The sequence below is a fragment of the Microtus ochrogaster genome, chromosome 15, assembly GCF_000317375.1.
Source record: "Microtus ochrogaster isolate Prairie Vole_2 chromosome 15, MicOch1.0, whole genome shotgun sequence".
NCBI classification, from domain to species: domain Eukaryota; kingdom Metazoa; phylum Chordata; class Mammalia; order Rodentia; family Cricetidae; genus Microtus; species Microtus ochrogaster.
This window is the reverse complement of record NC_022017.1, coordinates 15,945,832-15,971,536: the sequence shown is the minus strand read 5'-3', so window position 1 is coordinate 15,971,536 and position 25,705 is coordinate 15,945,832. Positions and strand designations below refer to the sequence as shown.

At 50.5% G+C, this 25,705-nt stretch overlaps 2 protein-coding genes across 2 annotated transcripts in view; both read right to left on the bottom strand.

The window, feature by feature from the left end:
- Positions 1-1,469: 1,469 nt before the first annotated feature.
- On the bottom strand, positions 1,470-16,957 carry Foxred2 (FAD dependent oxidoreductase domain containing 2). Its single transcript, XM_005354258.3, has 9 exons — positions 16,863-16,957; positions 15,913-16,413; positions 13,881-14,132; positions 12,835-13,104; positions 12,513-12,679; positions 8,127-8,292; positions 6,839-7,080; positions 5,390-5,560; positions 1,470-4,312 (listed from the first exon to the last, which is right to left on the bottom strand). The coding sequence occupies exons 2-9, from the start codon at positions 16,410-16,412 to the stop codon at positions 4,080-4,082; spliced, it is 2,001 nt and encodes a 666-aa protein (XP_005354315.1). The 5' UTR covers position 16,413; positions 16,863-16,957; the 3' UTR covers positions 1,470-4,079.
- A 2,009-nt stretch (positions 16,958-18,966) lies between these two features.
- Positions 18,967-25,705, bottom strand: part of Eif3d (eukaryotic translation initiation factor 3 subunit D) — a 12,817-nt gene continuing 6,078 nt past the window's right edge. Inside the window, exons 7-15 of the mRNA XM_005354257.2 lie at positions 25,193-25,305; positions 24,389-24,521; positions 23,557-23,704; positions 22,733-22,863; positions 22,146-22,231; positions 21,897-22,026; positions 19,885-20,027; positions 19,457-19,740; positions 18,967-19,086 (exon numbers count right to left, since the gene is read on the bottom strand). Of these exons, the coding sequence (XP_005354314.1) occupies positions 19,073-19,086; positions 19,457-19,740; positions 19,885-20,027; positions 21,897-22,026; positions 22,146-22,231; positions 22,733-22,863; positions 23,557-23,704; positions 24,389-24,521; positions 25,193-25,305 (1,182 nt within the window). The 3' untranslated portion in view covers positions 18,967-19,072. The remainder of the gene's footprint in view (positions 19,087-19,456; positions 19,741-19,884; positions 20,028-21,896; positions 22,027-22,145; positions 22,232-22,732; positions 22,864-23,556; positions 23,705-24,388; positions 24,522-25,192; positions 25,306-25,705) is intronic.

Genomic DNA, 25,705 nt, shown 5'->3' with positions numbered 1-25,705 from the left:
TAATCCCTTATAAAACTCTGTTCAAGATTTCTTTAAAGTGTCCCATTCCTTACCCCATCAAACAGCTTCTGCACTGTTCAATGAAGGAGAGGGCAAAGCCCTCCCTTAAAGACACACAGATATACTCAGAGAAAGACGAGGGCCAGGTTCACAAGACAGCTTTCAGGCAGGCACCGATCGAGACTCATACAACAGACAGACAGGATGTAAGTCCCGGGGAGCCCGAAGCAGAGAGTTCAAATCTACTCACTCTTGATTAAATGACACTGGGGGACGTGCTTTGATTTCTTAATGTGACCCCAAAGCACTATTGGTGACTTGGACTTACTACTGCAGGTATTACACTTACCTGGTTTGCCTAGGGTAGGGTCCATGCTTAAGGTCACCTGTGCTTGCAGGCAGGTCTCAGTTTCTTGTGTGTGTGGTTTAAGGTAGGGCTTACATAGTTCATGGAGGGGCTTCAAACTCACGTGTGGCTGAGGTTGGCCTTGAACTACGGATTCTCCTCCCTTCAACTCCTAAATGTAGATTGCAGGATTTTAACATTATATCTAGCATATATGAGTTTTTATTAAATCATTTAATATATCCTAGGTTAGCCTCAAACTCACTATAGCTGAGTACGACCTTGACTTTCTGATCCTCCTGTTTCTGCCCCCAGAAAGAACTGGAATTTCTGCTGTGTGCCACCACACTGGATGACCGTGAACCCAAGGCTTTGTGCATTATAGGCAACTGATCCACATCTCCAGGGCTTTTAGCCCACTGGTTTCCGGGCAGACTTCAGGGACACCTCCACTTTTGTCATACAGAAAGAATTTGGGGTATCCAAGGCATTGGAGATCAGTCCTGGGGGGTCTCTCCCAAAGGAGGAACTTTGTCTCTGATTTCCTGTCATTCGGGAGATGTTTCCAAGGATGGCCATGTGGTCATGTGTGCTCAGTTGTCATTAGAGACTCCCTGTGAGGAGCGAGTGTATGGTCTACCTACTCACTTCCTTTAGCCCGGACAGCCTTTTTATTTCCTTAGAGACAGGATCTCACTATGCGGCTTGTTGTTCTGGAACTCGCTATGTAGACCAGGCTGGTCTTGAACTTACCTGCCTCTGCCTATGCCTCCCAAAGGCTGGGATTAAAGATGTGGTGGTGTTTCTTTTTTTCTTAAAGACAGGATCTTGTGTATCCTAGGGTGACCGTGAACTTCTGATCCTCCTGTCTCTGCCTCTCATTTCCCAGGTGCTAGGGTACAGGTGGGTCTCCCATACTATGCCCTGAGCATGCTTACATCCTGACCCCCTCCCAGGTGCTAGGGAACAGGTATGTCCCTCATACTCTGCCCTGAGCACGCTTACATCCTGCAGCACGGTGCTCCTTCCCTCTAGTGATTCTCTAGGGTAACCCACCTGGTCACTGCCTGGCAAAGGCTCCCATGTCCACTCTTTCCCAGCAATTCCAAAATTCAAGAGCAGAAATGGTTTAAAAATAAATATATTTTTACTTCAGTAGCATAGAATCACATTTGAAAACTAAACACAAATTTGATCAAAAGAGGAAAAAAGAGCCCGTCCCCAGTCCCAGCAGAGCCACTGCTGGCATCCTGTGGTTCCTATCTTCACGGCTATCAGCAGCCCCGGCTGCTGTTCCAGCTCACCTGGGTCAGTGTCACGTGTGGAGGCACAGACTCACCAGCCCTTCTCTATCTACACCACAGAAGAGATGATCATGAACAGTTGCTTAGTATTTCTCACGCGTTTCAATCAGTCCCTTCACCATAACTATTTTTGCTCATGCTTTTCAAAAAAATTATTTACTTTTGGGACAGGATTTCATACTGTAGCTCTATTGGCTTGGAACTTGCTGGGTCAACCAGGCTGGCCTTGAACTCACTCACAAGCACTGTTCCAGCCTATGCCTTAGGAGTGCTGAGATTAAGGCATGTAACACCACACCCAGTTTATTTCTGCCTTTTTAAAATTTCTTTTTTGAGACAGGATCTTGTTCAGTTGCCCACACTATCCTGGAACTTTGCATGTAGCCCAGGCTGGCCTTGAACCTCCATTTTCCTGCCTTGGCCACCCTATTGCTGGGATATTGGTGTGTACCCCATCCAGTTGGCTTTATCTTTAATCTTTTCTTTGAAATAGTTCTGGGGCAGGAGGAACTGGCTCAGCACTTACTGTTCTTTAGAGGACCTGAGCTCAGTTCTCAGCTTCCACATAGGCTTGCTCATACCCTCCCATAACTCCAGCGTTAAGGGGCTCTGACATCCTCTTCTGACCTCTGGGCACCTGCGCTCACGTACACATACCCACAAACAGACACATACAAGTACACATAATTAAGAATAAACCTTAAAAAAGCTCATGTGGTTCGAGCTTGTAATCCCAACTCCTGAAAGGCTGAGGCGGGAGAATGACCATGAATCCAAGTGCAGGCTGGGCTATGTAATATGTACCAGGCCAGGCAGGACATGGTGAAACTCTCTCGGGGGGTGGGGTGGGGGAAGTAGAAATCATCTCTAGCCAACTGAGCAAGAACAGAATCCTTCGTGTTAAAAACAAACAAGGCTGCCTGATACTGTGACAGAATCAACGATCTGGCAGATGACAGGAAGCAGCAGATGTCATATACAAGGGTGTCAGCCAGCTACTTGCTAAGGCACCGAACAAGTGGCTCAGCCAGCCTCAGTGAGTAGAGGGTAAGATGTGAGGAACAGGATTCGATGTCATGGGATAGCATTAAATCAACGACTCACTTAAAAATACCTTGTGAGCGAGGGTGGGATGGCAGGGTCCCAGTTTGACTTGCCAATCAACCTGTGTGACTCTGACATCCTGGGCTAGGGAGGTCTGGCCCTGTACAAACTACCCCAAGTAGGTACAGGGGACACAGTTCCTCCTGGTGACATGAACTTGTTGGATTGCCCTGTTAGAACCTGGTAAGCACCAGGGAGGAAAGTGGCTGCAGACGGGTCAGGTGACCAAGAGGGCTTGGACCCAGAAAAGACTCTTCTTTGGAGAAGAGGACGTTCTCAGGAAGGGTCTTTGGGTTGACAGGTCCCTGAGCATCTGAGGGGCTGGTGAGAAACAGTACCTGCGTTCTGGGGCTATGGGAAATCACGTGATCACCAGGCTGCCCTTGTGGGTCATGTTTTCCTCGTGGCTTATTCATCAGTGAGACTAATCTGTGGGCTGAATGTGGACTCTGGTGAGGAAAGTAAGAAAGAGGAAAGGAACATCAAGGCAGCCAGGGGCCGGCAAGTGTCAACATTTCCACGCCCAAGGCAGCAGGCGCAACAATACCATAAACCTGCCCAGGCAGGTCTCAAGGAAGACAGGGCTCAGGATACCAGACAGCAATGGGGGAGAGGGACACAGAGGCCGCTGATCTCTGGGAGTGTGATCTCGGGGACAGGGCAGTTCTGAGGTGCCCTGCTCCTGAGAAGTCGGCTGGGCAGACGACCTTGTAGGCGTTTACTGTCCCCACCCTGACTGGAGTTCCACCAAGGGCCAGTGCCGGGGAGGGTGAGACGACGTGGAAAGAAAGAGCGCCATGGGGGCAGGCCCTCCTGGACGAGGACCCTAGAAGATGCTTGATGCTTCTGAGTCGGGGTCCATAGCTGTACTGGGAAGCAGAGATCTCAACCGTCTACCCCACGGCTGAAGCCCTCGGGCTTTCCTTATAACATGCCTGCTATGGAAATGAGGGGGTTTCAGCTGTGAGCCCAGGCAGACCCAAGCCCATCTGCAGAGTGAACCAGAGGGGAAAGGAGCTTGGTCCTAGCAGCAGACACACCAGACCAGGGTGGTGCTTAGTGATGCTCTAAGTTGGACACAAGCAGGCAGTGGAAGGCAGCTCCTACTTGACAGATGGTACCCTCCTCTTAACTGTGCATCTAGCACCCAGGGGCCAGCACAGGACGGGACACTACTGTGTGGCTGTGTCCCAGCCTTCGGCACTCTATAGGCTGTCTTGTCGTCTGTTATCTCTGTGATGGTCCTGAGCAGCCTGAGAGGTAGGAGAGAGCCTGGGGAAAGGGCCCCCGAGGAGGCACTACCTCCATAGCCCGGGAGGGGATGTTCAGAGCTCCTCCTTGTTGCTGTCAAGGGTCTGAGTGAGAGACCCCGGAGCCGAGGGGTGGTCACCAAGTCGACTGCTGCTGTCCTCCATGGCTGTGTAGTCCTGCAAGAGCCTGCTTTCCACACCATGCTGCCAAAGGCTCTTGGTGCTTGAAAGCCCCTGCATCTTTAGGTACCCCTGCTGGCAAAAGGGGGGCAGCTTCTGGCGTGTGAGGGTGAACAGGAAACAGGATTCTATACAAAGGCAAAAGAAGGTGTCAGGTCAGGTAGGGGAGAGGACAGAGAGAAGTGGGCAATGCTGGGGACCTAGGGGAAGTGTTCATCAGGGGCCCTGCACAGTCTTTTCCAGCCCTTCAATCTAAGCTGCTGTGGTAGTCTGAGTGTAATTGGCTCCTATAAGCTCACACGGAGTAGCACTGTTAGGAGATGTGGGTTTGTTGGAGGAAGTGTGTAACTGTTAAACGTGTACAGGTGCTCAGCTCAGCTCTATGGGCTAATCAAGAGAGGAAGATGTTTAGATGATCAGGGACAGGATGTCACTCAGCAGCAGATCAGCTCCCAAACCATCACTTCAAAGCAGAGTCAGGACAAGGCAGGATGTTTGCTGTTTGACTAGGGTGGAGTCATTCTCTAACTTGACTTTGTATGAATAGTGTCACACATTTGACAGGTGTCTTGACGTGTTCTTTTCATAAGAGAAAAAGCACTGGATTCGGAACATCCAGAGGTTTAAAAGGACAAAGGTATTGGCTTGTTTCTATCATTCTCTCCTCTAGATCATTTGAGTTCTTGCCTCAGGCCCCTCTTTGCATTTAGCTATCAGATCTGCCTTCCAGTTCACCAATTCTCTCGTCACCTCTGTCTCGTGCACCACCAGCTCCTTATACTGAGCTTCTTATTTCAAGAATATTTTATCTCCATTAGTTTCGTCTCCATCTTTTTTTTAATTTTATTTATTTATTATGTATACAATATTCTGTCTGTGTGTATGCCTGCAGGCCAGAAAAGGGCACCAGACCTCCTTACAGATGGTTGTGAGCCACCATGTGGTTGCTGGGAATTGAACTCAGGACCTTTGGAAGAGCAAACAAAGCTCTCACCCTCTGAGCCATCTCTCCAGCCCCTCATCTCCATCTTTTTCAAGATTGTACAATCAATTTTGATAGCCTCCAGCTCTTGGCTTCTTCTCCTTTCCTCCCCTCCCTGCTCCTGTGCTGGAGCCCAAACCCATGCACACTAGCACACTAACACACCAGCACACTAGCACTAAGGTGTTCACCCCACCCTCAGCCCTCTTGGGTACTTGCTTACCTGCATAGAAGCTTCGCAGATCTGTGTCCAGACAGTTTTCCAGGAAGCGCCTCAGTGGGAGGATGTGCCCCACTGGGGCTGTCCAGTCAGTCAGGAAGTCCTCCACTATGTGATGGATGGCCACGGGCCGAGGCAGGGGCCACTGTGCAGGCCGGAACCGCATATCTTGCTCTGTGGGAGGAGGGAGGCATCAGGGCCGGGCCCTTCATTCCGGCACCTCCCACTGCTCTCATGGTGGCCTTCCTAGGGTGCTTCTGTCAGGCTGTGGTCAGCTTGGCCACCAGCCACCATCATGCAGCAGGAGGAAGAGGAACCAGACCCGCTGCCTGTGGTTTCTGTGTGCAGCACAGGAACCATTGGCTGCATGGGGCTCATCTAGGTTCACTTCCCACTGCTGTGGACCTTGCCCCATGTAGGCCCAGCCTACAGGCCGCTAGACAAACACCTGACCATCCCTGGAAACTAGACCCTAGGAGGTGACCAATTCTAGCTGGCCAGGGTTTGGGCCACCCCAAATCTGCACTCCCCACCCACTGCCTTCCACCTGTTGAAACTGCCTTTGCTGTTGGGAACAATCTCCACCTGGGCCACCTTTTTCTTCTTTTGAGACAGAGTCTCAAATAGCCCAGGCTGACCTCCTGCCTCTATTTCCCGAATGCTGGCATTACAGAGGGGTGCCTCACCACACTCAGTTCTGAGACAGGAGCTCACTGTACAGCCTAGGCTGGCATTGAGTTTGTGGCAAACCTGCCTCGCCTCCCCAGTGCTGGGGTGACAGGCACTGGAGCATCCTCTTCCACCTGAGGCCCTTCATGTTCTGAACTGAAAGGCACGGTACCCAGGCTGTGCCTTAGCACTGCTGGCACTGTTCTACCCTCCTGCAATCCCGTATGAAGTAATCATTATCATCCCATCTTACAGATCAAGACTCAGAGACGTTAAGTAAAATGGCAGTGAGGATAGAACTGGGAGTTGGGCGTGGCATTTCTGTACTGTGCTGGCCTGCTCAGTCCTTGTCTGGTTTATTATTACTGTTGTTTTTACTGTTTGTATGGGCACACATGCCACAGAGCCTGTGGGGAGGTTGGAGGACAGTTTTGTAGAGTTGATTCTCTTCTCCCACCGTTAGGTGGGTTCCAGGGATTGAACTCAGGTCTCTAGTCTTCCATGGTAAGTGCCTCTACCACCCCGTCATCTTACCCACCCTCATCCTTTCTTCTTAATACTCAGCTGCAGCACCTCCCCCACTTTGAGACACCGCATGACAGCACCCCTGTCACTACATAGTGCCCAGAGATCATGCATGGCTTATGTAGGTCCCCTTGGGGTTCCCTCTGTCAGCTGCAGAAGCAATGTGTGGCCTTCTGGTGACTGCTGTCTAGACAGAGGTGGTCCGAGAGGGGCTCCCCCTGAGGAGGCTGAGCTCAGGGAGGGTAGAGGCCAGCTCACCAGTGGGAAGGTGTCTGTAATAGTAGATGACAGGGTGCAGGAAGTTAGAACGCCAGGCATCTTCTATATGTGCTACGGACCGGTCGTAATAGAAGACATCCTTCTCAGGCCCAGAGAAATTTTTGCCATATTCCATGTTGATGATGAAGAGCCCATGGCGTGCTGTCCTCCCTGTGAGCGACTCCAGCTGGGCCAGCATCTGCATGGGAAACTCTTCCAGGTACTCAAATGCTGTAGCGTTCCTGTGGGTGGAATCCCAGGGGAACTCAGGACCGGGGAGGGGTTTGGGCTTATTGGGTGTGGGTGGGGACATAGAGCTCTCCACAGGTGCAGTGGTGTGGACCAAGCAGGAATCTCCCACCCTATAATATCACGGTGGCAGCTGTGCCTTCTGGTACACTTGGTGAAGTTCTAGATGAGGGAGGTGGGGAGAAGCTTGCCACTGTAGGTAGAAACGAGAGTAATGGGGCCGGGGGGTGGGGGTCCCAGGGCATGAGTAAAGGAGGTGTGGGGTGATAATGTGTTTAAGTGGGTGGAGAAGGTAGGGCTGTGGGGAGTTGGGACTCAAGGATAACAGTGTGACTGTCCTTTTAAAGGATGGCTGGTGGCTGCAGTGAGGGCAGACTGGCTGTGTTGGGAGGCTGCTGGACCAGAGTGGGTGACAGGCCTGGGATACTGACTGAGCACTGGGTCCTGCCAGGAGCACCCTGATCTAGACAGCTCTGGACTCATGGATGGGACGCTGAGGATGAAGCATGGCGGTGTGCTGAGCTTCTGGACTTCCTGTGCTCCTGAACTTCATGTTGAGTGGCCAGGGCTTTGGATCAGGGCATGTCCTCTGACTCAGGGGTCCTCCTCCATGTCTCACCTGCCTGTCTTCTCTAAGTCCTCCCTTGCCCTCTCCTCACACACACTGTACGGGTCCTCAGGCTCTGTGTGTCCTGTGATTTGCCAGTAATCACTTGATCTAAAAGGGCCAACCTGGTCCGTGCCTGAGGGGACTCTTATCTTCATCCTTCAGTGCTGCAAAGGAACTCCGCTCATTTTGCAGGTAAGGCAAGAAAACACAGAGCTTAACTACCTCCCCAAACCACACAGTAAGAAATCCATAACAGACCTTGTGGTATTTACCTCCCTGATTTCCCTGCCAGGATAGATTTAGCCTCTGCAGGCCTCCCTTGCACAGGAAACGACTGGGCCACTCAGCACACAGAATAGTACCAGAAGCAAGGGGTGGGGTATATGGGTAAAGCAGGGTGGGGGAGATGGAGTGGGAAGGGTTACTCACTCCTTCAACAGGATGATGTCAGCCAGCACACTGAACATCTGGTACAGCCCAGAAGCCTCATTTACACGCCGGATGATGGAACTGGTCAGCTGTGTGATGGGGTACTCTGTGGACGGCCAGTCAATGCCATGGTGCCGATGTTCCAGGAGCCGGTGGACAGCACGCACTGAAATGGCCAGAGGGAGGAAGGGCCAAGATTTTATCTTGGCTCACTGGAGGGAGGTTCAGGCCTGGGAAACCATGGCAGTGAGAGCTGTGTGTAAAAGGCCAGATGACAAAGGTTCTTTCTTCATCGTCACACACAATCAGGGGCCTGCTCCACTCTATCTCCTGGGCATTGCGCAAAGTATGGGTGGGGGTGGATTTGGGTCTGAGTGGCCCACCCTTGCCTGAGGCCATCTGCACAGCGAAATTTCTCTGCCAACTGCAGTACAATGGGACCATCCAACCCAGACACAGGGCTTGTCCATCCCCCATTTCTAGCTAGAGCCCTGGCTGCTTCATCTTTTTCAGCCCAAATCTACCAGTCCAAGTCTACCCTGTCTTGTTCTGAGATCTTTCATAGAAAGCAACTGCTGCCCAAGCCACCAGCAAGGTGGTTTTCTTCACACCTGGGGATGTTTTACCCTGCTGTGGGACGGCCCAACACAGATGCTTGTCTTTCCAAAGTTAATAAAACACCCAATGCAATGAGGATATGGCACAAACCAGGTGTTCATGAGAAAGGAGCCATGGTGGGCCTCTGTTTAGGCCTCTGTTTAGGCCTCTGACCCCTTGGAGGAGATGACGGTCAAGCCCAGTTTGCAAGGCGTAGGAGCTGAAGCTAGAGGAGCCTGGGATGGAGAACATGCTTGGCACCTGGGGAAGGCGAGACCTGTGCAGAGCAGGCGGCAGCATGCTGAGTCATGGGACTTCCCAGGAGATGGAAGAGAAGTCATGAAAGAACAAGACTCAGAGAATGGTGAGATTTTCCTCATTGTTTTTGGTACTGTGGAGGACACCTGGAGCCTTGTACTTGTTAGACAACTGCTCTGTCACTAAGCCACCTTCTTATCTCTTTTTTACTGCGAGACAAGGTCTAGGCTGCCCAGGCTTGCCTTGGACTTACTGTGCAGTGTTCCCTGCCAGCTGGAAAGGGTAAGGAAGAGTAAATCCTAGGCCTGAGGTGACACAAGTCATCAAACTAAATGGAAACAGAGGAGGCCGACTCGAGGACCTTGGGATCTGGATGTGGCCCATTCAGAAGTAGCCAGGCAACGTGGCACCCACTCCACGGACTAAGGGTCTATGTTAGGTGCTAGCACCATCTGGGGAGATGTGAGGGGCAAGTTGGATCTCCCACTGATATCTTTCTGCTGCAGACCAGGGGGTGACAGCAGACCTCCAGGGCTGCTCAGATGAGCTGTTGTGTTTACCGCCACCTGCCAGGAGAGCCAGGGACTGTGGCAGCTCAGTTGTCCCTACAGTGCCCACTCTAACCTAGAGGCAGGGCGCAAATCTCCCCATGAGGAAGACCATGAGGACCCATGAGTCTATGCTGAGTTTGTTACTACCTTTTTTTATGTTACAAAGAGAACCACTGGGCTGTTGAGATGGCTTGGCAGGCAGAGACACCTGCTGTCAAGCCTGACTTCAATCCCCAGGTCCTGCATGGCAGAAGGAGAACACAGACTCCTATAGGCTGTCCTCTGATCTTGACACATGTGTGCCCCCCAGTAAGTGATTCCAGAGAGCCCTTTTCTGTGCTATTTTGTGTTTTAAAACATTTCTACAATAAGCACACAATTCTTTGCCTGGAGATCTTTGCAGTGACCCCTTCACCAATCTCCACATCATCTGTCTTATTGTCTTCATGAAGAAAACAAAGCACAAACCAGGTGTGGCAGTGCACACATATCTAATCTCAGAACCATGGAGCTGAGGCAGGAGGATTGGGAGTTGAAGGCTAGCCTGGGCTACCGTGCCCTGATCCTAACAGATCATTACTTCTTACAGGTCATCTTTCTCTCGTCTCAGCACTGTGGACCCTGGGCTGGGAGGGGTGGATTCACAGAACAACATTCAGGCCCCTGAGTGAAAGCTTTCTATTGGAGTCCTGGTAAGAAGGATTCTAAGGCTCGATCCTCCATCCTCTGAATGCAAAGTAAGTACTGCAAGCAAAACCCATACCAAGCTGGTGGCACCTGACCCCGAAAAATGTGGGTAACAGCTATTTAGCTGTTTAGCTATTTAACTCACTCAGCTGCTTCGGTCCACTGCTTCCTCCATGGAGGGGAGAAAAGGGCAGGAAAGGACGCTCTTTAAAAACCAGAAACCAGGCAATCTTACCAAAAGCAATCTACATATTCAATGTAATGCCCAGCAAAAATCTCAGCAAAATTCTTCAAAGACCTCGAAAGAATGGTACTCAACTTCATATGGAAAAGCAGAAAACCCAGAATAGCTAAAACAATCCTGTACAATAAAAGAACATCTGGAGGCATCAACAATTCCTGATTTCAAACTCTACTACAGAGCTACAGTACTGAAAACAGCCTGGTATTGCATAAAAACAGACAGGAGGGCCAATGGAACCGAATAGAAGACCCAGTTATCAATCCACATATCTTCGAACACCTGATTTTTGACAAAGAAGCAAAAAATATCAAATGGAAAAAAGAAAGCATATTTAACAAGTAGTGCTGGCATAACTGGATATTAACATGTAGAAGAATGAAAATAGACCCATATCTATCACCATCCCCAAAACTCAAGTCCAAATGTATCAAAGACCTCAACATAAAGCTACACTGAACCTTACAGAAGAGAAAGTGAGAAGTGCACTTGAATGCATTGGCACAGGGAACCACTTCCTAAATAGAACCCAAGCAACACAGACACTGAGAGAAACAATTAATAAATGGGACCTCCTGAAACTAAAAAGCTTCTGTAAAGCAAAGGACAAGGTCAACAAGACAAAATGACAGCCTATAGAATGGGAAAAGATCTTCACTAACCCCACATCAGACAGAGGTCTGATCTCCAAAATATACAAAAAACTCAAGAAATTGGTCACCAAAAGAACACATAATCCAATAAAAAAAAATGGAGTACAGACCTAAACAGAGAACTCTCAACAGAGGAATCTAAAATGGCTGAAAGACACTTAAGGAAATGTTCAACATCCTTAGCCATCAGAGAAATGCAAATCAAAACAACTCTGAGATTCCATCTTATACCTGTAAGAATGGCCAAGATCAAAAACACTGATGACAACTTATGCTGGAGAGGTTGTGGGGGAAAAGGGAACACTTCTGCATTGCTGGTGGGAATGCAAGCTGGTATAACCCCTTTGGATGTCAGTGTGGTGATTTCTCAGAAAATTAGAAAATAACCTTCCTCAAGACCCAGTAATACTATTTTTGGTTATATATCCAAAGGATGCTCAATTGTGCCACAAGGACATGTACTCAACTATGTTCATAGCAGCTTTGTTTGTCATAGCCAGAACCTGGAAACAACTTAAATGTTCCTCAACCGAAGAATGGATAAGGAAAATGTGGTACATTTACACAATGGAGTACTACACAGCAGAAAAAAATAATGACAGCTTGAATTCTGCAGGCAAATGAATGGAGCTAGAAAACTTTATTTTGAGTGAGGTAACCCAGACACAGAAAGACAATTATCACATGTGCTCACTAATAGGTGGTTTTTAAACATAAAGCAAAGAAAGCCAGCCTACAAACCACAATCCCAGAAAACTTAGACAACAATGAGGACACTAAGAGAGACTTACATAGATCTAATCTACATGGGAAGTAGAAAGTAGAAAAAGACAAGATCTCCTGAGTAAATTGGAAGCATGGGGACCTTGAGGGAGGGGAGAGGTAGGGAGAGGATCAGAGAAAAATGTAGAGCTCAATAAATATCATTAAAAAAAATAAAAAAAAAGAAGAGAAAGTGGGAAATACACTTGAACGCATTGGTACTGGAGAACACTACCTAAATATAACCCCAGTAGCACAGACACTGAGAGAAACACTTAATAAATGGGACCTCCTGAAACTGAAAAGCTTCTGTAAAGCAAAGGACACGGTCAACAAAACAAAACAACAGCTACAGAATGGGAAAAGATCTTCACTAACTCCACATCAGACAGAGGTGTTCTTGCACGTTGCTGCTTCATGGCTACATATGCTGGGGTACTGCCTTATTTAGCCCTGTGAAAGCGGCATGTGTGAACACACTTAAGTTCAAAGTGCACAGGAGAAGTATGTCACAGACTACTGTTAGAGATATCTACTGTTATACTTTTCCTAGACATAGCCCCGGTCCACGAAAACATCGTTTTGATGCGTTTGGAAGCTGGGAGCCTTGGGATAGTGGTCCTTCAGCCAGGCTCACCTGTGTATCGGAATCCATGGATGAAGCCGCCAGCAGATTTCCGGTAGTCCACAGAGTGGCTGGCGGTCCCAAGGATAAAGAGACCCCGGCTTCCTTTGGACTCATAGCTAGCTCTGATCAGTGGGTACTTCTTGCTGAATTCAGTCCCTGAGGAGAGTCTGAGGGACCTGCCAGTGGAGAGGGTTGTTAGAAATAATATTTTCTGTGGATAAGGCCCTTGCATCTTCCTCCTCTCTTGCACTGCCCTTCTGAAGCCTAGAGTCCCCAGGGAGGTCTGAAGGTGTTGGCCGGGGTTCCCTACCTCCGCCCCACTTGGACTCACTGGTTGAAAATGGAGAAGTCAAACTTCCAGCCCAGGCAGCGGATGACACGGTCATAGGCCACCCGCATGGCAAAGTTGTCATTGTCATCCTCAGGGAGGGGAATGGAGTCCACACTCTGGCTGCTGTTGTTCTCCTCCAGGAAGAACTTGAGGGTGATATGGAACTTGCCCTTGCTGTCCTTCACGAGGGCCAGGTACTCCAGGTCCGACTCCAGGAGTCCGTCTAGTGACTTCAGCTGGTAGGTGTCCAGCAGGCCATTGTTGATGGCTCTGGGGCCCCACGAGCAGGGAAGAGAGGAAAGAAGGCTCAGGAAGGTTGTCTAGTCCAGCTGAAGATGGGGAAGCTCCCTTGTTTGGGGCTTTCTAGGGATTGAACCCAAGGGAAGCTCAATCTCCATAGAGGTAATGCTGGGAGGCGGTGAACTTTTCTCTTCTCTTCTCCTTTTGTTCTTTTTGGTAAATATAAGATCCTATGTAGCCCAAGCTGGCCTCAAATTCACTTAAGTAGCCAATGACCTTGAACTCTGACCTCCAACCTCCACCTCCTAAGTACCTGCATACTGAGTTTACAGGTGTGTCATCACACCTTGGTTATAGGAACCTGGGGACTGAACCCAGGGATTTAGTCCGTGGGAATTGAGCTCCCTACCAACGGAGCTATATTCCCAGGCCCTGGTGGTAGATCCTTAAGAGGCAGAGCCCAGAGGCAGCTCACTGGGGTAAAGCTTTTGGAGAGATTAAGAAAGTTCTGTTGGAATTCCCTGCTAGGTCCAGGTAGAGGATTGCTACAGAGGAAGGGAGCCCAACTTCCCCCTTGTTCTGGCTTCCCGTCTTGTTCTGCAACCTTCCTCTCTGGCATGCGTTCCTGCTGCTGTGACACCATCTGCTATGGGGTAGCCGCTGGTGGTGAGCGCTTAGAGAGCTACATACGGCTGGATGTAGCATCTGAAATCATGAACCCCGCCTCAGGCATTTTCTTACAGTACCAGGACACAGACTGGTACAGGATCGACAGCGTGGAACATACAAGCAGGGATGTAGCATACCTGACATCTCCAACATAGTGGGTGGCCCAGGAGAGCCGAACCCGGGAGCGGCTCAGCATGTGGACAAAGTTTGTGACACCCAAGATGTTCTCTGCTGTCTCGAAGGCTGAGTTCCCACGGCCCAGGATCAGCACATTCTGACCCACAAAGTCTTTCGGGTCCACGGATACGGACTCGTAACCTTCCACATGTTCCGAGCCAGGGAAGTCAACCAGTTTGGGGACCGACAAACCAGTGGCTACCAGCAGGACGCTGCAGGTGGGGGACAAAGAAAGACGACTCAGTTCTTCAGCTGTGCAGTCACACAGGGTGGCTTTCCTTGCCTCATCCTGATTCCAGGCTCCCAAAGATATGTCCACTCATCTGTTTCCCCGCTTACTCCACATACTGACCCATCTTAGTGTGCCTCTCCCCAGGGTAGCTACAGTCCTTCATTGCCTTCCATACCTGGGATTAAGTTTGCTCATGGATATTATGAGAAACCAAAAACATTTCCTCTAACTGAACACAGCAGTGAGGTTACTCCCCGCATCCCGCCCCCTCCGGCAACCACTCCAGCCTGGCATTAAGACTGGCAGGCCAGGCCCACACATCTAGCCACACTGCCGGGTGCGGTTATCCTATCATCTTATCTATTCCTGGATCTCATACACTCTGTGGCTGGTGTCCCAGTTCGTTTCACAGGTGAGGAGACATAGTGTCCATGGGTCAGGGCAGCCAGAACTTTTCACAGTCTGAGCACAGAGGGCCTGATTCCAAAGTCCTGCTGTTGAGATGTGGGCTTGATGTGTAGCCTGGGCTAGCCTGGGATCTGGCAATCATCCTGTCTCAGTCTCCCAAATGCTGGGGTTACAGGCATGTGTGCCATCATGCCCGGTTCTGCCCTTTACACTGCTGGGGATTACAGCCGAGTGGTGGCAGCTGGGTATCTGGATTTGGCTGGCTGCAGGACAGTTTGGATTCAGGGTAGTAGTTTCCATGTAGAGCTCATCCTCTGAAGGGACACATACAGGGGACAGATTCTTGTTTTCCGACCCTTGGTTTCTTTGCTCCTTACTTTTACTCTAGCAAGGCTACCTAAAACTCAAGAGTCCTAATGAGGACATCCCTCCCTGTACCCCCCTTCTCTGGGCTTCAGGAACAGAAGAACAGTAGTTAGACACTTGTCTGGAGCCAGGGTGAAACTGACAGCCAGGACAGGAGCCTGGAGTTGCAGAAAGAACACTGGCTTAGGGGTCAGCAAAATCTCAACCCAAAGGTAGCCCCACCATGTTAGTGACACAACGGGGTGACCAAGGTCACGAGAGCCCCAGATCTGCACCTGCCAAATGGGTTTTGGGGAACATTTGCTCTAGGTCCCTTGTGAGGATCGAATAAGTTTGAGGTGCCCACATAATGCCTCCCAGGCCAAAGCAAGACAATATCGGCGTCTGAAAGCCATGCTTGCTGGGCTTCTGCTCTTGTTCTGTTCTGAGATCCTTCTGGCCAGTGTTTGATGCTGGCTGGACACTTCACCCTTTTTTTCTCACCATGGTTTTGGGGATACTTATTTTAAGAAACTATCAGATGTGTCCAACCGATGGTTTCTAGGCCACATGGGGTCCAAGTCAGTTATGAATGCGGTCCAACATAACTGGCAAGTTTATTTAAAACATCATGAGATTTGTGTATGGTGTGCATTTTGTAACTTGAATGCATGGTTTTTGAGCGTGAATCCTGAATGACAACGTAGTGTTGCACTGGCAAAAGGCTGGACCTGCCTGCAAGGGTTTGTGGGTACAAGCTATGCAATATGTGCAGTGCCCAGCATCAGAGGATCATAGAGAAGGTGATAAAGCCTGACAAATACTAGAGGATAAATTTTCCAAACATACTCAGCTACAGCTTTTTAGGGACATACCTTAAAAAGTGCTGGCTGTACCAAACCTCAGCACTGAGCCCCAGTGGGAGTAAGTGGTGCCCCTTTCTCCCACTCTTTCAGATTTCCAGGCCAATTCTGGGTGAGGTCCAGTTCCGGCAATAGGGTCCTTACCTGCACCGGTAAGCCTGGCCATTCTGGTCGGTCAGAATGAAGTAATGGCCGTTCCAGGCTTGTGGATCCTTGTCCAGAGTCACGTGGGTGATGTTTGTGTTGTATAGCACGTGGAGCCCCAGGCGCTTCGCGAAGTCACCCAGGTAGTGCACCATGTCGCTGGCGTCTGGGAAGTAAGCCTGCGAGTAGTGTCTGAAGAGCAGGTGTGGGTCGTCGCTGAGCAACGAGTTCCAGTCGTGGCGGAGGTTGAACTCGGAGTTGGCCTTGCCCGTGTACCGCTTGTTGATGCTGATGAGCTTGCGGTGGCGCGGATAGCGCGTAAAGAAGCTGCCGGGCACGGACTCGCGTTCGAACACCTCGTAGTCCCTGCCGGCCCGTTGCAGGAGGGCGGCCATCTGGAGCCCCGCGGGACCCGCGCCCAGCACGCAGTAGTCCCGGTGAGGACGGGAGCACACCGCCAGGTGCAGGCCTAGGGCCAGCAGCAAACCCGAGGGACCCATCCTGCAGCACAGCAGAGGGGAGGCCTCGCACTTTGTGGCTGGCAGCAGGAACCAGAAACCCGGGGCGTGCCTGAGCCTCCCAGGGACCAGGGTAGGAGCCACGACTGAGCCCTGGTACCTAGAGGGCTCATCTAACACGCTCCCATTCCCTCCAGATGGGATCAAGGGCCCATAAGAATCCTGAACTCCCACAGCTCATCTCCGTAGTCTTCTTTCCCAGGGCTCCAGACTCCCTTATTGTCATGGTAGCTTCCACCCTGGGGGAGAGGCAGTTTCCCCAGTTTTCACGCATTCTGGATATGCCCTACATTTTAGGGGGGGTCTCCCCAGGTAGGACCCTTCAGAGGCACATCTACCCTCCACCCTCGGGAAGGGGAACAACCTGAGGGAGGTGTGGCCTCTAAGGCCCCGCCCCAGACCCCTAGATCACTAGAGGATGCCCCGGCACACCTGCCGCAGCCTCTGCGACTCCGCGCTCCTTCTGGCGCGTGCGCGGTACCCAGGCTGCTCTCCCGAGCCGCACGCCGCTGCCGGGTGGCCCAGCGATGCTCCGAAGGCTGCAGCGGAGGGAAGCTCCGGCTGGCTCGCGCCGAGGCGGCCACGCCCCTCCCCCGCCTGGCCAATGGCAGGGGGCGGGGTCACGTGCGCCACGCGCGGCACGCCGGGACCGGTCTGGTGGTCCGGGCCGGAGTGCGGGCACGTGCTGTGAGCGCTGCTCCTGTGGGTAGAGGAACCCGGAGGAACAGCAGGTCTATGATGGGACACCCGGCCCCTTCTTTTGATCTGTACTAATCCATATATCAGAGTTGATTTTTGGAGAAAATCTTGGCATTATATCCCTAGATTACTGTAGCCGAAGACTAAAACTAATTGGCTAGTCAGTTTTGTGGGACTGGTAAGAACAATGGGACCAACTCAGATGACCAATTGTTTGCCACACAGAATCGGTTATCCAGTTGTTGGAGGTGGGCAAGGGAAGCAATTCCCAGCACCTTGTAACTGGCTTGTCAATACACGTTTAAAAGTGACGTTTTCGTAAGACAACAGCTAAGTGGATTTTGAGACAGCATGGTGGCTCACTCTTGTAAGTATAAATGTCATGAGACTGAGGTAGGGGATTGCTCGATTGTGAAATCCTGCTTCAAAATCCTGAAACCCAAGCCTCTCGTTCCCAGTGCACGGAACGAGAATGAAAGGAAGAGGACTGGAATATTCAGGCCAGCCTCCTCGGGGTGAGTTACTTACCCGGTTAGGATACTGTGTGACTCTATGAAGAACAGAGACCTAGCTTCCCACGGTGTCACAAACTCAGTAACTTGCATGGCAGGAGCTGCTTCATATTAAGAGGGCAGTGCTTATGAGTTCGAGGCCATCCTGGTCTACAAGTGCCAGGACAGGCTCCAAAACTACAGAGAAACAGTGCTTCTGGAGGCCTTGGGAATTCTGCCCACTTGGAATTTTTCATTTGCCCTTAGAAATTGACACCTTTGTGATTGTCCTGGTGAAAGCACACCCAGGAATGCAGCTGTTTTCTTTACAGCCTGCACTAGAGCAAGAAAAGCCCCCTGGGGGTAGACACAGCTTTGTATGCTAGTCACTGTGGAGATCTCAGTCCACAGGAGCTTTAGTCTAGAGCTGTCCTGGCTAGACAAGGCACCTCACCAAAAATAAGGCAGAACGTGCTGCTCTGGAGAGGATGGGTGGGCACCGGAGGAAGCTAGAACCTGAAGGTTGGTTTGGTGACAGAAATGATGCTGGCCAAGACCCACCCCCAAGCCAGACTGAGGCCACAGAGAATTACAGTTCCCCACGACCAGGGCACAGCCAGGGGAGCTTCTGACGAACACACAGGGACTCTAGCTGGTGGCTCAGGCCAAGCACACACCACTTTCTTTGCACCCCACATTAAAAACTTGTCACCAGGGATGGTGCAAATGAGAGACTTCCCTGGGCTACAGCAAAACTTCCGGAAACTCCAAGCTTTCTGCTCTGCTTCCCAATGCCCCGAATGATAAAGCCCAACATCCTCTGCTAGATTCTTGAGGTTCAATCATGTTGATGTAGCCTGCATCTCCAGGAAGGCAATCCCAACCCCAAACCTGTTTCTTTATCTATATAGCTCTGCTTCCACCCACATTCCAGTTCTGAAGGGGCAGGTGAGGCATTCATGGAAAGCTTGGGGGCAATTACTAAAGCGATCCTAACAGCACTCACGGGGAAGTCATGCAGTTCTTAGGTGACACATGGCTTTGTGCAGGCTGGTTTGAGACTCTTTCTCCAGCCCAAGCCAGCCTTGTAAACCATTAGAATTGCCACCAAGCAGACTTTGAAGCTGTCTTCTTCAAGAAGTATTGGGCCACCACCCCCACCCCACCCTGCTCTTGGAGACAGTAAGCCATGGGGTCCTGAAACAAAATGAGGCCTTCATCTTCCAGCACTGATGCAAACTAACGGAAGCCAGGAAGCTCCAGAAACTGCTGGTCCTGGTCTCCCTCTCCCAGGGGCTGCTGGGAGAAGGAAGACCTACAGATAACAATGGAAGCAGAGGACGAAGGAAAGAAACCAAACACTTATTCTTTATTCTATCTGCCTCAGAGAGCAGGAACCACAGACATGCTGCCCAGCTGGGTGGAACACACACGGGCACCAAGACGACTCATTTAAGTTTCTTCCTCTGAAAGAAAAAACGGTTAAGAGAAGTGAGCCCCACCATGTGATGCAGTGTCCTTCCCACTGGACCTCTGAGGAACCTGAGTGTTGAAGGCATCCTTTTTGCTGAGCCCTCCTGATCATTCTAGGGTCAAGCAATGTTCTGTAGCCACCAGTGAGGCTTTGCAGTCATGTAACTGACCCACAGCCTGCCTCTCCACAGCTGCCCAGGGCCTCCTCCAGATGTTCTCCTGAATCTCCTTTGGTGACTGGGAGTGTCAACCCACACGAAGTGCCAGGAAACTCTCAATGTGCTGCCAAGGTGAAATTGGCACTAGTTTGGCTCCCTCACCAACCCTCAGATCACCCAGGCTTAAAAGGACTGCTCTGCCCACCTTCTTCTTCCTCCTCTTCCTCTTCCTCATCCTCTTCGTCCTCCTCAGAGCTGAAGGTGCCATCAGGCAAGCTGTAGACTCGGATGACCTGCTTGTTGGGGTCCTTGAGGATGAGGTACTTGCCCTCCTCCAGCTTCATGCAGATGTCAATGACACAGCGTAGGATGCCCCAGGCGTTCTCTACGCTCAGGTTGATCTGGCTGGCAAACTCATTGGGCTTAAACTGCTGGGTGCCCAGGATGACATGGCGTGAGGAGTCTTTTACATGGTACCGGGACACATACCTGTGGGAGAGGAGGATGGATGCTCACACTAGGCAGAACAGAGATGGCAATGCCTGGGGTAAAGTGTCAGTACCATGTTAATGCCAGGCCTGTTGCTTTTACCAGCGAGCAGCCTTTGCCCCAGCACTGGCACAAGAGTCTCACCCGAGCTTCAAGTACTCAGATCCGGCCAGCAGAGCACAGCAGGTCCAGCGGGCCAACTTGTAACTGTTGTTCTTCAGCTCAGTGGCGATGACAGCTCCACGCTGAGAGTCCAACTTCTGTCGCCAGTCAACGCCATTACAATGCTGCAGAAGGAAAGTTGGTTATTGGGTGAGGGGACACCCCCACACCAGGCCCCAGGGCCTCCTCTGGAAGACAGGGACCCACTAGGGAGCAAAGAATAAGCCTGAGTTAGAAGTGGACTGATTATCATTCAAGAGAGAAAGACACACCATCTTTGTGTGTAGCCACTCAACCAGAGGGTGATGACAGACATGGTAAACCACAGTGACAAGGGGCTTCACACTGTGTCACGGTGAACATGCAGAGAAGGGAGGGTGGGATCTGAGGGGCAAGTAAGTGGGAGAGCCTCTGGTGGGGCTGAGGGCAGGAGCCCAGCACCTGAAGCTCAATATATGAAGATATCCAGATGTGTGGAGTGGGGCAGTCCAAGGTCATAGGGCAGGGAGGTTCCCATTAAACTTTCTTGGTCCATTCCAAGATTAGTATCTGACAGATTCTGTGTTTCTCTTGAAATTTGAAAACGTGAGCTGTAGAGATGGCTCAGCATTAAGAGCACTGCCTGCTCTAGATGTTCTGAGTTCTATTACCAGCAACCACACAGTGGCTCACAACCTTCTGTAATGAGATCTGGCGCCTTCTTCAGGCTTGCAGGTATACATGCAGGCATAGCACCATACACAATAAATATATAAATCTTTAAAAAAAACAAAAACTTGGAAACATTGCTATAGCCCCCAGAGAGCTCAATGACACTGAAGAGCCCTGGGGAACAAAGAGTGCCTTAGCAGATTCCCGAATGGAGTAAGATAATGGACTCTGGGGGAAGGAGTTATCTGAGCGCTGACAAGGAACCTCTCAGCTCTACACTACAAGGACCTGACTTCTGAACACCCAGAGTGAGCTTCAGGCAGACATTCTTCTGGAACACTCAGTTCTAGGGACGTCACTGCCACCAATGACCCCTGAACAGAGAATGAATCTACAACCTGCTGGATGTCTGCCTACAAACTCCAGTTGTAGGTGAGGTTCTTCCCATGTGTTTGGACATGGGGGATTTACCCTAAGGCTCTACTGGGGTCAGTGTCACTTGTGAGCGGGGCAGGGATGTTTCAGAACAGTACAAACACGAGGAAAGACAGATGCCACAGTAGAAGTCTAGGAGAAGGCCACTGGCCCCAGAAGAGAATGTTGATGGCAGCTAATCATCACAAGCTGGCTCAACCCCAGAGTTGTCCTTACCAGTGTTCTCCTGTACAGACGCAACAGCCCTGCCCTTTACTCAACAGAGGGCCACACATAAAGGCAGGGAGAAGGAATGATGCCCGACCTGACTGTCCTGGTGGACAATGCAGAGAGGAAAGAGTGTGTGCACTAACGTTTTGTCCAGCTCCAGCTCTTAGAGCAGAGGTCCTCAAGCTTCCTAACGCTGTGACCCTTAAATACAGTTCCTCATGCTGTGATGACCCCAACCACAAAATTACTACTTCACTACTATCACGAACTGTTATGCAGATACCTGATATATGACACCCCCCCCCCCAGGTGTCATGAGGCACAGGTTGAGAACTGCCATCTTTTGAGGTAAGCAGTGACAGAGCTGGACAAAGGGATCACAGGATGGCAGTGAGGCTGAGTATAGAGAGAGGTCAGAGAGAGTGACTGGGCTTCCCAAGACAAGGTCAAGATACATAGAGAGCAGGAGCCAATGGGTGGCCAGAATGAACAGACAAAAGTACCCGAAGACAGAAGGTGTGAGAAGCAGAAACCTTCTTAGACTGTTCTCTCTGTTGGCAGGGACTTAATGGGGATGAAGAAACTCAAGATATCCCTGTGGCCCCCACCCCTCCAATAGCTCCGTGAACACTTAAAGGATGGTCAGCTTACTCCAGCCAACCTCACTACAGACAGGGAACAGCTGTGATGTGCCTCACCCTGGAGTCCCACTCATTGAGCGTCTTGATGTTGATGAAGGACACTTCCCCATTGGCTCCAGTCATGACGCCATCATGTTCACAGCGGACGATAAGGTCGATGTCCTCTCCAAGTTTCCACCTGCGGTAACTACAAAAAAAACAAGATTCGTTCTCTTTTAAGATCTGCTGCTTTGGACGGACCACCCCAGATAGCACAGGCCAGGTCTGTGCTCCAGTGTGGCCATACCCCCATCAGAGCTGACATACCGGTAAGCAACGGAGGCGATCTCATTCTTATCCATGTCGTCCTCCACAAATGGGTTTGGGTTGGGGAAATTGTATCTTTCTCTCCCCTGCAGAGTGACAAAGCTTTCAGGAGACATGTTGATTTCAAGTCAGCAGACCCAGCACTGCTTTATGTCCTTGAGGGTCCGGGCTCACTTTTACTAAGGACTAAGCCCAGCACATCCCACTGAGTGCGCTTCCCCGCCCCCTCCTTCTTCATCACAGACAGGTGGCTAACAGGACGGTAATGCCCTTCCTACTTCCTCCTTCATCACAGTAAAAGGTGGACAACTGGTTCAATATCACACTCTCAAGGCAAAGAATGGCATTTTAGCCAAAGGCATTTCCACAGCTCACCTGTGTGAGACAAGCATTATTAATATTGGAACTTTATAGGGAGAAAATATGCATAAGCACATAGACCTGTTAGTGGCTTGGGTGCTCTGCTACCAGGAGAGGCCATGCCTGGCCAGCCTCACACCACAGTTTACTGCAAAGTAGAGGCTCAGTAGCAGCCTCCTAAACCACCTAAACTAGCAAGCTGGTGCCACTGGCTCCTGTGTGCTCACCATTCTCAGGCATTGCTGGGAGAAGTTGTGGTTGATGTAGGTGGCCTCCATGGCCAGGTTGCGGGGTGAGTTGAAGGAATTGCCTTCATCTTGAGGGGGTTCATTGGCTGTCTCACTCACAGTCAGGAGGTCTGTAAAACCCCAAGCATGGATGGTCACCTGTTCACGCAGCTAAGAGTTACTGGCAGTGTGCAAAGAGCATGGGGAGATGTAGAGACCTGGATCACAGGAGCCCATCTGCAAAGAACTGTGTTCTGCTGATAGGGGTCTCTCCCCAGTGTATGTGTGGCCTGTGCGGGAAGGGAGGGTGGCTCTTGAATAACCTTCCATCCGACCTAACACCACCAGTCACAGTAGTAAGAAAGCCATTCCTTCTCATTCTTTCTGGATTCCTCAAGAGATGTGTCTGTTGGCATTTTAACAAACGAGGCTCAAGACTCAAACAGAATCAGATGGCTTTGTTTTCATATTGTCAGTTTCAGAGTGATTCATTAATGGTGTGTGTGTATATATATGTGTGTGTGTATGTCACAAATATATGCTTACATATTTTCTTTATAGCATATAAATGCAGAAGCAAAAAAAAAAAAAAAAAAAAAAAAAGAAAAGAAGCCAGGAAAGTTCTATGCAAGTGAACAGCCACAGCGGCCATGTGAGGACTCAGACAGTCGAAGCCCACGGAGCACTGCGCTGAAGTGGTCTCTTTCTTTCCTGGACTCTGGGAGCATGGGAAGGACTGACACACGACCCATCCTCAGGACTAAGCAATTATAAGGGACCAATAATACCCATGCCCCGAGCTGCTCTCCAGACAGGCTGCTTACCGAAATCAGAGTTGTCCCTCTTGTCAAAGAAGAGTTTAGACCCAACTCTCTGCACAACAATGTCCCAGGAGTACACAGAGCGGGTGCAGCTCATCAACGTGGCCAGGATGGCGTCAGTGGCAAACACATTGCCCTGCGTTTTTGCCAGCTGCAAGGAGGGAGAGAGACAGAGAGTGAAGTGAGGACGCTGAGGTCACAAGGAAGGGAAAAGACTCCCTAGTCACCCAAGAAGGCTGCAGCAAACTGGCTGGCATGGCTGCTCAGGCACTGTGGTGGGCCGCGGTGGGAGCACATACCATGCTCTGCTCACTACCAGCTTCCAGGTGAGAAAGCTAAGGCTCCAGTGTAATAAAGAGTACCTGGCAGAGCTGGGGTCAGAGCATGCCTCTGCTCAACACAGTTAAGTCTACCCAGCAACAAGCCTCCCCTCCCACCAAATTCTAAGTCAGCTCCAGAATGACCTTGTCTAAGGGCCAGACTGTGAACATACAGTCAGTTATGTTTGTAAGGTCTTCACCAGTTAACCCGCCACGTTTGGGGTGGGGATGGGGATTGTGCCTATCAATATGTGCACCTCTCTCTGTCAGGTTCCCGAACAACGGTGTGACACCTGCTTATACAGTAGTAGCCAGTGTCTTAGGGGTTCGAGAAGCAAGACTGCCAGGACAGACAGATACGTCACATCATTCATTTTGAAGCAGCCACGAGTTTTGGTATCCACGGGGTGGTCCTGAATCACGTTCTGTGACTACCGAGGGACACCTGCATATCTCACAGACTGTTCTTTCTGGGGTCTCAGCAACATTCCTAAAAGTGGGCAGAGGGTGCACACCTTCCGGATGACAGGGTCGTCTGTGGTGGTGACGGTGTGGAAGATGCGCTTGATGCTCCGCAGAGGCTTCTCACTCCGCGTGGTGATGCGGTCAAAGGCTTTGTCATAGTACTCCAGCGCGCCACAGCACTCTCTGAGGGAAGAGGGAAAATTGGAGATCTTCCCCATTCCTCTTTTATGTTGTAGAATAAGAAATCCTATCTGCAGGGCACAGTCATGCACACCTGTAATCTCAGCATTAGGGAGGCAGAGGCAGGAGAATGGCAAGTTTATGTTAAGACTCAGTTACTCATGAGTGCCCTGTCTTAGAAAGAAACTTCACCCAGAAGTCTACCATGTATGAAAGAGATGAAAGTACTCTTGGAAAGGAGGCAGATCGTCAATGGCAGCTGCTTCCCGTCCTCCTAGCTCCCACAGGGAAACACACCTTTCCTAGCTACCCTCCTCTGGAAAGGTGCCTGTTAGAAAGGCACCTTGGTGGGTGGACCTCCTGCCTGAAGCTCTGGCTCCCCACCACCTTAGCTCCATGCCCCTGCACAAAATGGAGTCTCCTGGATATCTGCCATGCTTCTTCTGCCCAAAGAGCTTAGAGACTGGCCTGTGCAGATACCAAGAGTCGAGAGAAACTGGGACTTTTAATAAACTTCATGCGTGTTTTTGTGGGCCTTGATTTTTCAAAAACACACCCACTAGTCTTATGTAGATCTGCTTTGGAGTTGCTAGGGCTGAAGGAGACATCAATTCCAGCTGGTCCATATGCGTGAGTGTGTGTGTGTGGGGGGGGACAGTGAAGAAGCTACTCACATGTCTTGAGGCTCGGACACTTCCAAGTAGCGCATCTTCATCAGCTGAGGGAAGTCCATCTCCTCTTTCACCTCCCAGTCACTGCGAACTTCAACTGAAGAGTCTCGGGGTTTCTGGAGAGAAAACAAAGGGAAAGACATTCATACCCAACACAGGAAGCAAGAGAGGTCAACAAAGGAAGAGCAATGATTGACTGAGGCAGAGTTTCTCTGTGTAACAGCTCTGGCTGTCCTGGAACTAGCTCTGTAGATCAGGCTGGCCTTGAACTCATTTTGATCCACCTGCCTCTGCCTCCTGAGAGTGCTGGAATTAAAGGTGTACACTACCACTGCCTGGTGGAAGGGCTTTTATTTAATCATTATGGTCCTGGCTGGGGTTTTTTTTTTTGGTTGTTGTTGTTGTTTTGAGAGGCAGGGTTTCTCTGTGTGGTCTTGGCTGTCCTGGAACTCACTCTGTAGACCAGGCTGGCCTCGAATTCAGAGATTTGCTTGCCTCTGTCTCCTGAGTGCTGGG

What these genes read in the sequence shown, in the direction of transcription:
- Foxred2 (XM_005354258.3), bottom strand. Translation starts at nt 16,412, where the DNA reads ATGGGTCCCTCGGGTTTGCTGCTGGCCCTAGGCCTGCACCTGGCGGTG. An exon ending in GGCCAGGCTTACCGGTGCAG is followed by an intron (nt 14,133 to 15,912) that starts GTAAGGACCCTA and finishes CCCCACCTGCAG; the next exon opens with CGTCCTGCTGGTAGCCACTG. An exon ending in GACTTCTCCATTTTCAACCA is followed by an intron (nt 12,680 to 12,834) that starts GTGAGTCCAAGT and finishes CTCCACTGGCAG; the next exon opens with GTCCCTCAGACTCTCCTCAG.